Below are 13540 nucleotides of genomic sequence, written 5' to 3' on the forward strand. Positions count from 1 at the left end.
CCCCTGTTCCACTCAGTCCCCAGAGAGGTGGCCAAGGAGACTCTCTGGTCAGACACCTCAGAAGCAATCCCTGTCCAAAGCTTACCTGTGGTTCCACTTGTAAAACAAATCACGGCCAGATCTTCAGGCTTTGGAGGCTAGGGGATGATTGAAAAACAAAACAGAAATGCAGGTGGTTACCAATCAGGACAGGAAACCAGCTGGCCCCAGAGGCACCCAAGATTCCCAGCAGGGTGCAGAGTGGCAGGACACTGGGGCAGACAGAGCTGGGCAGAGGCTGACACTCACCTTGGGCTTCTGGCGGTTGGCTCTTCCCAGGTCCTTAATCAAAAGAGAAAAAAACATGTTAAGGGGGACTTTCCCCATGGGCTCAGTAGGTCCAAGCAAGTCACTTGAGACTCAGTCAATTCCCAGGTGATCCAAACAGATCACACATTTGAAAATGAAATACTCCATACCAATGTGACTGGGACGGAACCAGAATGGGGTTCATTGTGCCCAGAAGCCAGTTTCCTGAGATCATTTGTCTTACAGCTAGAAAAGGGCTATTAGGACAGGTCGTGGAAACCACAAGTTACTTGTGAGTACTCTCACTTACTCCTCTTAGTGTAACAAAGCCTGCAAGGTTCACCCAGGTTGTCAACACATGGCAAGATTTCTTCTTTTTAAATGAATAGTTGGCTGGACTGTTCACTGTGGGTCTCTATCTGTATTTATGTGCATAAGCAAGTGTACCACATTTTCTTCATCCACCAGTGAACAGTTGGGCTGTTTCCTCATACTGGCTGCTGTAAATAGAGCTGTAATGGACATAAGGGGGCAGCTATATTTTTGAGTTGGGGTTTTCCTTCTCCTTGGGTAAATATCAGAAGTGAAGCTGACAGATCACACGGTAATTCTATGTTCAGTGTTTTTAAAGCCCCTCCATACTGTTTCCTAAAGTGGCTGCACGTTCCCAACAGTGCAGAGGGCTCCCGCCTTTCCCCCATCCTCGCCGACACCTGCTATTTCTTGTCTTTTGGGGAACAGCTATACACACAAGTGCTATCACTGTGGCTTTGAGTTGCATTGGTCAGATGCTTCGTGATGTCAAAAGGTTTTCAAGAACCTGTGGAACATCTGTATGTCGGACTAGCCTTTCAAATAGAACTTGTCCTGAAACACAGGAGCCAGAGTCTTTCACTGTGCTCCTTTTTGTTGTTTTTGTTTGGGGGCCATGCCTGTGATGATCAGAGGTTATTCCTGGCTGTACACACATTACTGAGCCCTGGTGGTGCTGGAAGGCTCGTATGGAATGCTGGGGGTTAACCCGGGTCTGCTGTGTGCAAGGCCAGTGCCCTACCCGCCGTGCTCCCCAACTCCCATTTCTGTTCATTCTCACCCTTTTCAAAGCCCAGTTCTAAAGCAGAACCAAGGACCTGCAGATGGTCCCCTCACAGCACAGAAAACCCCGCAGGGCCACCACCTCCCATCTGGGGAGGAAAACCAATCAATCCCTGTCAGATTGAAGTGCCGACTATTCTGCAGAGCTTTAAAACTATGGAGCCCTCTCCCCCATCTAGAGCAGGAAAGAAGGAATAGGGAATCTTCGGTTTGAAAATAGGCAAAGCCAAGTGATGTCTGGGCTCCTTCTGAAATGGATGGGAAATTAAGAATGACAGAGTTGGCCCTGAGGTGCAGCATCTCCCAGCGGCTTGGTCCTGGCAATGCACCTGGTTCCCTCCAACGTTCATTTACCACACAGAGGGTTTATTAGTGGTTGCTGTGACACCTACTCCTTCGTAAACAATCTATTTATATTATCTTCCTATTAAAGCCGGATAGAATAGGCCTATGAAGTTAGCATGTCTAGGATTTCAGGGATATTAGGATTCCCTAAATTTCTGCCAGTATTTGATTTTAAAGTTTAATCACATGTAAAATGATATGTCTTTGCTTTGTTTTTGTCTTGGGGCCACACCTGGCAGTGCTCAGGGGTCACTCCCAGCAGAGCTCAAGGGACCAGGCAGTGCAGGGGATTCAAACCTGGGCCACCTGCATGAAAGTATGTGCTCAAGGCATGAAGCTTCTCTCCAGTCCTATGTTATATACATAAGTGATGACTGATCAAAGGAGGAACGTCTTAACAGAGAATAGAGTCTACACCAATGAAATTGGCATCATATCCCCCTCTTCAACAATCTTTAATGGATCCAAATTGTGTTCAGTTCTTTTTTATAATCTGTTTAAAATTCTTAGATAATTTCTGTCTTGAGATTGTTAATCTGTCAAAACAAACAAACAAAAAGAAACAACTGATCCTAAAGCAATAGTTACATGCAACTTGACTTTTGAATTAGTGGAAACAACTTTATCCAAATCAGTGTACTATTTGCCAAGAAAGTGTCACAGCCTGAAATATGTCTTATGTCATTGTTTAGGAACAAGACAAAAAAATTATAAAAATAAACAAGTTGCTACCTTTAGGTAATGAATGTTAGGAAAGATCATAAGTAGAAGAAATACTGAGTTTGACCCAATAATGAATTGATCAAATATTTAGAGATAGTGAAATCTACAACCTACTGGAAATGCATGAAAGAGATGTGCTGATAAATGAACAGAAGAATAGAGTGATGGTTAATAGTGATACAAATGCTCTCGGAGATTGTGGTGAAATAAGGTAGTTTACTTATACAAATATGTCAACTTGTTGGTATGCTTTCAAATATTCATGATATGGGCAAGAGGTACAAATGACAGATACCAAGTTTCTGCTTTTGGCCCTATAAAAATATACATGAAGATAACATCATTACATGATCAATTTTAAAGCTAGTCTCCTTTCATCTCTCTCTGTGTCCCTCTTTCCCCATACTTGGCAAGTGCTCAGGGATCAGTCCTGGTGTGGTTCAAGGGACTACAAGTGCTGCCAGAGACAGAACCTGGGTTTCCTGCATACATGCCTCTTACCCACTTTACTATCTCTCCAGCCCTATTTATTTCTTATAAAGTGAATTCATTTCTTTAAAACATTGCTTTCTTTATAAAATCTGGAAAACCCCAATATAAGCAGGTAGGTATATGCCAGTATTTTTTATTCCTAGGAGGTTTTAATATGAACTCTATAGTACAATCTTCAATCATTCAACCAAATGAGGTTTTAATCTTACAATGACAGTGGGCTCTTGAACAACCCTTGGAGGCTGAGTGCTACCTTTCCCCACATCGTCACAAAACACCTCCATTTAAGTTCTGATTCCCAGATGATGGAGTTATTGGCAGATTACACTGACAGGAAGATAGTGATAAAGTAACCAATAGGCAGCTGATCCATGTTTTATGGGCAGTCTATATTGCATATTATAGTCATATAGTGAAATAAACAAAGAAAATGTTTTGTAAAAGATGATGCAAAGAAGAAAACACATTTAAAGTACTGCAGGGGCGGGGCTGGAGTGATAGCACAGTGGGTAGGGCATTTGCCTTGCATGCAGCTGACCCGGGTTCGAACCCCAGCATCCCATATGGTCCCCTGAGCACGGCCAGGAGTAATTCCTGAGTGTAGAACGAGGAGTAACGCCTGTGCATCACTGGGTGTGACCCAAAAAGCAAAAAAAAAAAAACAAAAAAAAGTACTGCAGGGGAAAAAAAATCCACATGCATGTGGCCCCACACAGTCCCAGCCTGTGTTATTCAAGTGTCAGTGGTACTTCTGTGTCTGAGAGTGCTGAAAAAAGATGAACAGAATTCTTCTCTGTGTTCTCTGTGTGTGTGTATGTGTGTGTGTGTGTGTTTGTGTGTGTGTGTATGTGTGTTAGAAGGTGGGGAGGAAGAAAGATTGGGGAAAACAGATTACATCATTGAAAAAGGGTCAACAAAACAAAACAAAAATGGCAGCTCTTCCTGTCAGCACTTATTCATGTATATTTTTATAGGACCAAAGGCAGAAACTTGGTATTTGTCATTTGCACCTCTTGCCCATATTATTAAAACAAAATAAAACAAAAATAAGGGAAATACTAGGTATAAAACAACTGGTTTTCACAAAAGAGCACTGTAGCAAGTTCATAGGAAATAATGCTCTAGGCTGCATGGGTGTAAGTGTGTGTGTGTGTGTGTGTGTGTGTGTGTATGTGTGTATGTGTGTGTACACATGTGCATGAGGCAGAAGGCTCTGCTAGAATTTTTTTGCAGCTTCAAATTCTCTGTAGGTATCTAAGTAAAGTGGAAACCATAAGAGTACCAGGAAGGTATCAATAATTGTCTAAGTGTCCAAGAGAGGAGAACTCTCCGGGGGAGTCTACGGTTTACAGCTTCCTCTGTGTGTCTAATGGGATCTGCCCGCTACTTGGGACTCAGGGACAGATTCCAATCTCTGCTCAACTGGAGGAATCAGATCCTTAGATGATCAGATGCCAGACAACCAGAGTAAACAGGGCCCCTGCTCATTAGCCTAGTACCTGTTACCTGTCGGGATGTGAATAACGTGCGTTGGAAGAAATTTAGTAGGAAAAGAAACCAAATCAAATGTCTGGGCTGTAAATTTTCCCAGACTCTGTAAAAGGTAATGTGGGAAAAAGAAAGAGGCAACTTTTTATTTCTGAATCCATTCTAGAAACAAAATTCAAGCCTAAAGACACTGTACAAATGGAAACCTCCACCTGAATGTGAAAGTCCATCGTGTTTTGGCATGGCTCACCTAGAACAAGATGTGAGCTTTGCGATGCCTTTTATGAGATGGGTTTCTTAGGATGCGATGGGTCAACACTGGCATCCACATGTACAACTATGTTTTTTCATAATAAGGAAGGAATTTCTGCTATGCCTTTTTGGAGGGGTACTCCCTCCCCAAGCCCACTCCCCCCCACCACCACCCCTGCCTCGGCAATGCTCAGGGCTTACTCCTGGCTCTGCACTCAGGAATCACTCTTGCTGATGTTTGGAGAATCATATGGGGTGCTGGGGATCGAACCTGGGTTGACTGCATACAAGGCAAGCACTATTTCTCTGCTGTGTCTCTCTTGAGTTACTGACACCCTCAGTCAGAGATGGGGTGCTGGGGTGGCACTGATGTGCTGGAGACCAAATGTCTCAGGGAAAAACCATGAAGAAGTGGCTAAAAGGTAAAAGGACTCACCTGAAATGCCTTTAAAGTCATCATTTCCACCCCAAGCTTCTTGCCTTGTTCAAACACATCGCTGTTATGTTCCATTAGAACTATGGTCTTAAGGCCTGGTGTCAGCTTATTTTCTACTCCTTCTAACAAGAGCTTGGCCTTATCTGGCTTGTCCACAAACACCAGGGAGAGTTCAGCTGGAAATGAAGCGAAACAGTGAGGAAGAAGCATGACACTAGTATGAAGAGCCAGAGGTATCTCACACAAGCTATTTCAAGTGCTACAATTTTTGTTGTTGTTGTTGTTGTTGTTGTTTTTTGATACCATGCCGAACTGTGTTCAGGGCTTACTCTTGACCCTGCACTCAGGGATCACTCTTGGTGGGTTTGGGAGACCATTGGGGTGCCGGGATACAAAGCAAGCAGCCAACCTTTTGTATTATCTCTCCGACCCTTATATGGTACATTCTTTTTTTTTAATTTTTTATTTGTTATTAATTTATTCTTGTATTGAATCACCATGTGGAAAGTTACAAAGCTTTCAGGTTTAAGTCTCAGTTATACAATGCTTGAACACCCATCCCTTCACCAGTGCACATATTCCACCACCAAGAATCACAGTGTTACATTCTTTTTAAAGGTAGACTACATATCAATATAAAATCCTGATCAGACCCAACTGAAGTGGTGTAAGGGCATCAAATTGAATCAATAATTCAAAGACTTCAAACGTACCTTTGTTGACTATGTACGTAATTGCTTCCGTGCCAAGGGTATCGTAGAGGGGAACGGGCACCATGGAAAATGCAAAGCACCCCAGCTCAATGATCACCCACTAAACAAAATAGTAAGGGTTGGGAGAAAAAACAAGATGTCACTAGGAGATTGGCACTTTAGAAAGACTTAAACTAAAAACCTTAGATGTTGTGGGAGGAATAGTGCATATGTGCACTGCATATCCACTCTATGTACACTGCGTATCTACTCTATGTAAGCTGCATATCCACTCTATGTATATTGCATATCCACTCTATGTATGATGATGCATATCCACTCTATGTACACTGATATCCACTCTATGTACACTGCATATCCCCTCTATGCATTGCTGCATATCCACTCTATATATACTCTATGTACACTGCATATCTACTCTAGGTGCCACGCAGAATTAGTGTTTCACAGTCACTGGGAAAGTGCAATTTTCCCGAAGAATTCACACAGGTATGTTCGAAGACAATTAGCAATGCAAGTTTGAGGCTGGCTTGGAGGCCAGAACAGTCACCTTGGAGAGAGAGGTCGCTGGGCCTGCCCTTGGCAAGAGCATGAAGGCCGGGGCAGGTGGAGAGAAAGGCGCGAAGACTTGACCGATGGTGTGGATGGTGGGATTGAAAAGGGGGGTGGGGGGAGCAGTCAGTATATGGCTGCTCCAAGCAGGAACCCACTTCCCAGGGGGCAGTGGAAAGCAAGGCTAGAGAGGTGCCAGAGCAAGTTCACAGCCACACAGGAAGCCTGGCTCCGCTCCCCAGGCAATGCATGGCCCCGCCACAGTGAGTGTGGGGTGTGGGGGAGCTGGAGGGAGCCTGGGAATTGGAGGAGGAGGGGCTTGCTCTCCTTACAGGAAAGTCATCCCTGCAAAATCTCCTCAGAGAAGTGATGAGAGAAAGGAGCAATGTGCTAACTGGCCTCTAAACGCCCCCGTTGGCGTAGCCACCTACAAGGCCAAGGTGTCGGGAAGTCAGCATCTTCCGTGGCACCCAGGACCTATCCCCCCGACCCCCGCTGCTGGTGTCCAAGACATTGCAGAAATTCTGACACACAGAACAAGGCAGAGCGGCCATGAGGAGGGAGAGCAGCGCCTCCATGTTCCCTGAACCTCCCTCCCCGCCCCCACTCCATCTGCTACCACACAGATGGAGGTCAGGTGCAAGTACTTGAGCACAGTATAGGGGGCACATAGGGTCCTCAATCTCTGCCCTTTATTCTGCCATTCCAAGAAATGATCTTAGAATGTTGCTTCCCCCACCCCCCAACATACGCACTTTTTGAGGAGGTTGTTCCTTACATGACCCGGCCTTTCCCACGCTCCCACCTTCATCTCCTTCTAGACTCTGTTTGGGTGCCACCACCATAAAGTCCTCCTCAACTAAACCTCCACAATTCTTTTCATCCTGTTGTCCATGCTTAACCATATCACAGAGATAGCATCAGTGAATGGGTCTGTCTTCTCTTATGTGGCACCTCACAGAGAGGATCCAAGTCTTTGCTCTGCTTTTGTGTTGCTAACAAGGCCTGGCACATAGCAAATGCTCAATAAACATTTGTTGAACAAATTCTCGAATAGGAAAAGAGCCTATTTCTTGAAGTGTGGTATTATCTGTCCTGGTTGTAGATTCACTGGGAAATTCCACTCGAGCAAAAATGTTGAATGTGATCATTTGAAACCTCAGTTTTAGCACAGAGGAAAGTGTGATGAAATTAATGCCAGTCTAGCTCTTCTACTTGGGAAAAAACCTAAACCATATGGTGCTCGAAGAAAACTTTATTTATTTATTTTTGTTTTGTTCTGGGCTGTTAGTGGCTGCTCCGAGTGTTCTGGCTCTGTTCTTTGGCATCACTGCTGGCCAAGCTCAGGAATCGGGTGCAGGGGGTCAGGTTGGCTACATGCAAGGCAGATGCCTACCTGTTGCACTCTCTCTTCAGCCCCAAGGACCTTGTTTTATTTATTTTTTAAAAAAATGTGGGTCACACCCAGTGATGCTCAGGGGTTCCTCCTGGCTCTGCACTCAGGAATTACTCCTGGTGGTGCTCGGGGGACTATACGGGATGCTGGGGAACGAACGCGGGTCGGCCGCATGCAAGGCAAATGCTCTACCCTCTGTTCTATTGTTCCGGCCTAACCTTGTTTTATTTCAGAGTATTTTGGGGGGAGGTTTGAGTTTTGGTTTGGAGGCCATACTCCACAGTGCTCAGGGCTCACTCCTGGTGGGGCTTGGGGCTCTGTGGTGTGCCGGGTTCACACCCAGGCTGGCGAAGTGCAAGCATGTGCTCTGCCTGCTGACCTTGCTCTCTGCCCCAGGGCCTCACTCGCTAAGCAGCCTTTGGAAGCATGGCTCTCTAGCCCCTTTCTTACTGACCCTGAGTCAGAAGTGGACCAGAGTGACCATGAAGACCTAGGTAGGAGGAAAATGCCTCAAGAAGGCACTCAGGTCCACAGGGTCCACAGTCTCCAAATCAGAACCTTTGGAGTCTGATATGTGAGAATTCCAATTTTTTTTATATTTTACAAAGATAGTATGGGGACTGGAGCACAGCGAGAAGGCATATGCCTTGCACATGGCTGACCCGGGTTCGAGTTCTCCATCCCTCTTGGAGAGCCTGGCAAGCTACCAAGAGTATCCCGCCTGCACGGCAGAGCCTGGCAAGCTCCCTTGGCATATTCGATATGCCAAAAACAGTAACAAGTCTCACAATGGAGATGTTACTGGTGCCTGCTCGAGCAAATCGATGAACAACGGAGACAACAGTGATCATTTCAATGGGTTTCACTTAAAAACAAAGAAGTCAATTCCCTAAGCCTTACCACATTCCCGTTGCGGAAAACCAGGCTTCCTCCCTCAGCAGTACAGAAAACTCTCAGAAACCCACTTTGATTTACAAAGTAGGCTGCAGCGAAGTGGCAGAGACACCTGTCTTTTAAACGCCGGGAGGTCTAAGAACCAATTCAATTTCTCCAAGCCAGATGTGCCACTGATCTTCCAGCTGGTAGCTAAGGCTAAAATAAGTACCTTCCAAAGAGCTTCCCATTTAAATGTGCTTTAAAACAACGATGTACAGAAGCCCCAGGTCAGAGCCAGACAGATAAAACCCAGACCTCAAGTTTAGATGAAGGCTGACTGAAGAGGCATTTCCCTAAGGCATTTTCAGTTTTGTAACCTGATAAGGGAAAAGTTAACATCTTTTAGAACTAAAAGTTTAGAAGTTTGCACCTTTCTCCAGCACTTATTAACACCTTTTTTCTGGGGGGGGAAGGGGGGGTGCCTTATCCCCCTATTGCTGAGAGGCCATTGTTAAAGTGAGAAAACTACCTGTTTTTGTGCTAATGATTCTGTTGGGAAAGCAACAGAAATGATTCAGCTCAAAAAACAATTTGTTCCCCCTTGAAGGCTAAAGCAATAGCACAGCGGCTAGGGCATCAGGATGATGATGAGAGCCTGGCAAGCTACCAAGAGTATCCCGCCCCCATGGCAGAGCCTGGCAAGCTCCCCGTGGCATATTTGATATGCCAAAAACAGTAACAAGTCTCACAGTGGAGACGTTACTGGTGCCCACTCAGCAAATCGATGAACAACGGACAACAGTGCTATAGTGCTATTGAAGGCTTAGGAGGTTGGGGGTATGCCCATATGTGATTTTCTATCTTGTTGGGTTTTGGTGGTACTCAGGGCTTGCTCCTGGTTCTGTGCTCAAGGAGGACTCCTGGCAGGGCTTGTGGGACCATCTGCGGTGCTGGGAATACAACCCAGGTTGACCTCATGTAAAGTAAGCACCCTCCTGCTGTACTATCACTCTGGCCCCTACCTGTGACTTTTTCTAAGGTGTGATCCAAACCAGAGTCTCAGCAGGAACCAGTCCAAGTGGAGGAACGTGTGTGCCCCCATCTGCCAGAGGACTGGAGGAACTGCATAAGCACATGACCCCACCCCCACCCCCCGCCTCGCCCTGGGGAAGTACCTCAGGTCTGTTTTGGGAAAAGATGCCAATGAACTGGTCCGAGGAAGCCTTGAAGCCCTTCTGGAGCAGCGCTGAGCCCACACACTCCGACAAGTCTGCAACCTGGAGTGGGGAGGAAAGGAAAGGCAGCAGGTCAGGGGGCAAGGAGCAGAGCTTCAGGGGACTGGCGGTGCTGGAGGCCAGCACCTGAGCCAGCATCTAAGCCAGCACCTGAGCCAGCATCTGCACCAGCATCTGAGCCAGCCAGCTCCCACGAGCGGAGCAGGGACCACCTTTGCCAAGCCCAGGTTCTTTTTTTTTTTTTTTTTGAATCACCATGAAATACAGTTACAAGCTTTCATGTTTGAATTTCAATCATACAATGATCAAACACCCATCCCTCCACCAGTGTACATTCTCCATCACCAATATCCCCAGTATACCCCCCTTTTCCAATTCTCCCCCTGCCTCCATGGCAGACAGTTTCCCCCACATTCTCTCTCTCTCTCTCTCTCTCTCTCTCTCTCTCTCTCTCTCTCTGCTTTTAGGCATTGTGGTTTGCAATACAGATACTGAGAGGTTATCATGTTTTGGTCCTTTATCAACTTTCAGCACACATCTCTCATCATGAATGATTCCTCCAACCATCAATGTCTAGTGACCCCTTCTCTATTCCAACTGCCTTCTCCCCCAGCTCATGAGACAGGCCAAGCCCAGGTTCTAATCACTGAAATTCCCTATGAAGAGAACTGATCATCAGGTTCCCTTTACAAAACACAGGAGTCTGTGCCAGCAGTGGCTAGCATGCCGGCTTTCTTCATTATTTCTCTTTTGTAAGTCAGTCTTACAAAATTAGAGTAGTAGCCTATGGACAGAAAAAAAAATTTCATCTTTGCATTTACTGACAGCAGCAAAGAATCCAGAATCTGTCATTTGGTCTAAACATAGAAATAGCAACATGGGGGGCTGGAGTGATAGCACAGCGGGTAGGGCGTTTGCCTTGCACGCGGCCAACCCGGGTTCGAATCCCAGCATCCCATATGGTCCCCTGAGCACCGCCAGGGGTAATTCCTGAGTGCAGAGCCAGGAGTAACCCCTGTGCATCGCCAGGTGTGACCCAAAAAGCAAAAAAAAAAAAAAAAAAAAAAAAAGAAATAGCAACATGGGCATGCCACGTGTGTGTGTGTGTGTGTGTGTGTGTGTGTGTGTGTGTGTGAGGTAGGGTTGAGAAAAAATTTGGTAAAGTAAGTTCTTATTAGTTCTACAACCCCAACCTGAGAATTTATTATTAGAAAATAATTCAATCTTAGGAGGAATATTTTTTATATTTTCTTCTTCTTTTTTAAATTTTGGGCCACATCCGGCAGTGCTCAGGGCTCACTCCTGGCTTGGTGCTCACAGATCACTCCTGCTAGTGCTTGGGGACCATATGAGATTCTGAGATGGAACCTGGGTTGACCACATGCAAGAAAACTGCCCTAACCTGCTATACTATATCTCTGGTCCTAAGAGGAGGTTTTAAATAACTATGTGTAATTTCAAAATTATTTGAAATCCCAAAACTCCAAGGGAAAGAGAACCCATGGCAGAGCCATTACATGGTCACATTGCCACTGGTTAAAATGTGAAATGCAGCATAGTAAACATCACAATTATGAAAACCACATCAAACCTTGGAGAATATTTAGAACGATGTCAAGTGATTAAAAACAAATGAATACAAAATGCAAAACCCTCATTTGTTTTGATAATGTAAGTCAATAAGGAGAGCCATAAAAACTTGGTCAGACCAAATACTCCTACTCCCCTCCCCCTGCCCAGTCCTACCCAAATGAATGAAAAGAAAACTACTTTAATCTAAAAATCTGGGATCACTTTCTATCTTGGCTGATGAACTCTGCGGAGCACTTTGGATTCATACCCACGTCTGTGGGCATCAGACACCCCCCATCTTCACCCTGACTTTCTGTCCTGGAACTCTGCTGGGCGTGGCTATAGGGCCACCTCTTGCCCAGCCTCTTGCAATCAGAGCTGGCATAGTGAGGTGGCAGCAGCAGTCTCAGGAACATGTGCACTACTTCCCTAAGCCCTGGGCAGTGCCACCACGCTTGCCTTCCGGGGAGGCCCGGTAGCCCGTAACTTGCTGGTCTTGTAGACCTGTCTTCCACGCAGGCCTGTAGTTATACCTGAGAGAGAAAGGAAGGCCGTGGGCGTTCCGGTCCCCTCCCACCAAGGTCAGAATCACCAGGCTAGTAAGACATAGCCAGAGAGATAGTACAGTGGGTAGGGAGCTGGCTTACAGGCACATGCAAGACCTGAGTTTGGTCCTTGGCCCCACATACGGTGTCCTGAGCCCTGCCAGGGGTGATCCCAGAGCAGAGAGCCAGGAGCCAGCTCTGAGCACCACCAAGTGTGTCTCCCAACACCCCCCCCAGCCCCCCAAAAAATGAAATAGAAAAAATGATTTAAAGGGACAAATCCAAAGTGCAGCTATGTTTCTTGGGCCAGTCTCTGGCTGAAATGTACACCAGACAGGGATCTGCCTGGCGAACCCCAGTCTGCCTGGAGAAAGCCTGTGGGTGCCACCGCGGCTTTTTCCTCCAGCTAACATGCCACAGGCATGATTTAATGAATCAGAGAACACTGGCAAGAAACACCACAATCAAGCCATAGAGGGTGCTGTCAGACTCCAAGGGGGCATCAGCAAGGGGAGGAAGGGGACGCAAAGGGCTGGAGCTCATGACAGGGATGAGCGGGATGGAGTTCGATCCCCAGCAACTGCATGGCTCCTGGGCACTGCTAGTCCCCAGCACCTCTGGAAAGGCTGTGCCCTATACTGTGACCCCCCTTCCCCAAAAGAAAGCAGAGAGAGAGAGAGAGAGAGAGAGAGAGAGAGAGAGAGAGAGAGAGAGAGAGAGAGAGAATCATCACATAGTAGTATTCATTCGCTTGATGCCCATAAATTGTTTATACAGCTCGTGTGGAAACAAGGGGTCACAGAAACGCCTTACTGGATGGGACTTGGATCTGGGAAAGCAAAATACAAACAGCGCCATCTCTCCTCCCCCTGCTGACCCTCTCACTAGCAAGCAGGCAGAGCTCACTGTGCTCTCCTCTCCCTCTCCTGCCTCCCCCCGAAAAAAAACAAAAACCCCACATTGACACGACATCTGGTCTTGAGATCCTGGCAGGGACCCGAGTCCGTGAGCGTGGGGCCTGGCCACACACAAGCCCAAACACGTCAACCCCTGAGCATGGGCTGAGGAGGTTCCTGGGTCCTCCCGGAAGCCTCAGGATGACCTGTCCTGCGAGCAGTGCCCACGAGGAAGCCGAGCCTATGTCTCCCGAGGCTCCTTCGGGTCTCGGGCTGCCACTCAGACTGAGGAGCAATGGGGGTGTTGAGGCTGGTGGGACAGAAAAAGCAATGTCCTCCTGCACCGCCGCCGCCTATGGTTCACAAACTCCCCTGGAGACAGCCCGAGGGCCAGCGGGCAGTGCAGACTGCCCAGAGTGAAAAGCCCTGGATCCCAGCAGGGGTGAAAGGTCACACCAGTCCCAGACTGGTCAGCACCCACGGGATGCACCCAAAGGGCCCTGAAACATATGGGGGGGGGAAGGGGACACCTTATTTCTGGTCCTAGTTCTGCTGACCAGCTCTGACCTTGGGCAGGTCCTAACCTACCCTGAGGCCTATTTTTCCTTATCCTCTGCGTTTCTCCCTATGGGAACG

General features: G+C 46.8%; 1 protein-coding gene across 3 annotated transcripts in view; it reads right to left on the bottom strand.

Moving 5' to 3' along the window:
- The window catches only part of ACSL1 (acyl-CoA synthetase long chain family member 1), a 73810-nt gene that overhangs the window by 16790 nt on the left and 43480 nt on the right, over nt 1-13540 (bottom strand). For all 3 annotated transcript variants that reach the window (XM_012933160.2, XM_004610359.2, XM_055136173.1), the window contains exons 5-9: nt 9832-9933; nt 5833-5932; nt 5120-5295; nt 289-321; nt 86-137 (exon numbers count right to left, since the gene is read on the bottom strand). In XM_012933160.2, the coding sequence (XP_012788614.1) occupies nt 86-137; nt 289-321; nt 5120-5295; nt 5833-5932; nt 9832-9933 (463 nt within the window). The remainder of the gene's footprint in view (nt 1-85; nt 138-288; nt 322-5119; nt 5296-5832; nt 5933-9831; nt 9934-13540) is intronic.

Source organism: Sorex araneus, chromosome 1 (genome assembly GCF_027595985.1).
Source record: "Sorex araneus isolate mSorAra2 chromosome 1, mSorAra2.pri, whole genome shotgun sequence".
Lineage (NCBI taxonomy): Eukaryota > Metazoa > Chordata > Mammalia > Eulipotyphla > Soricidae > Sorex > Sorex araneus.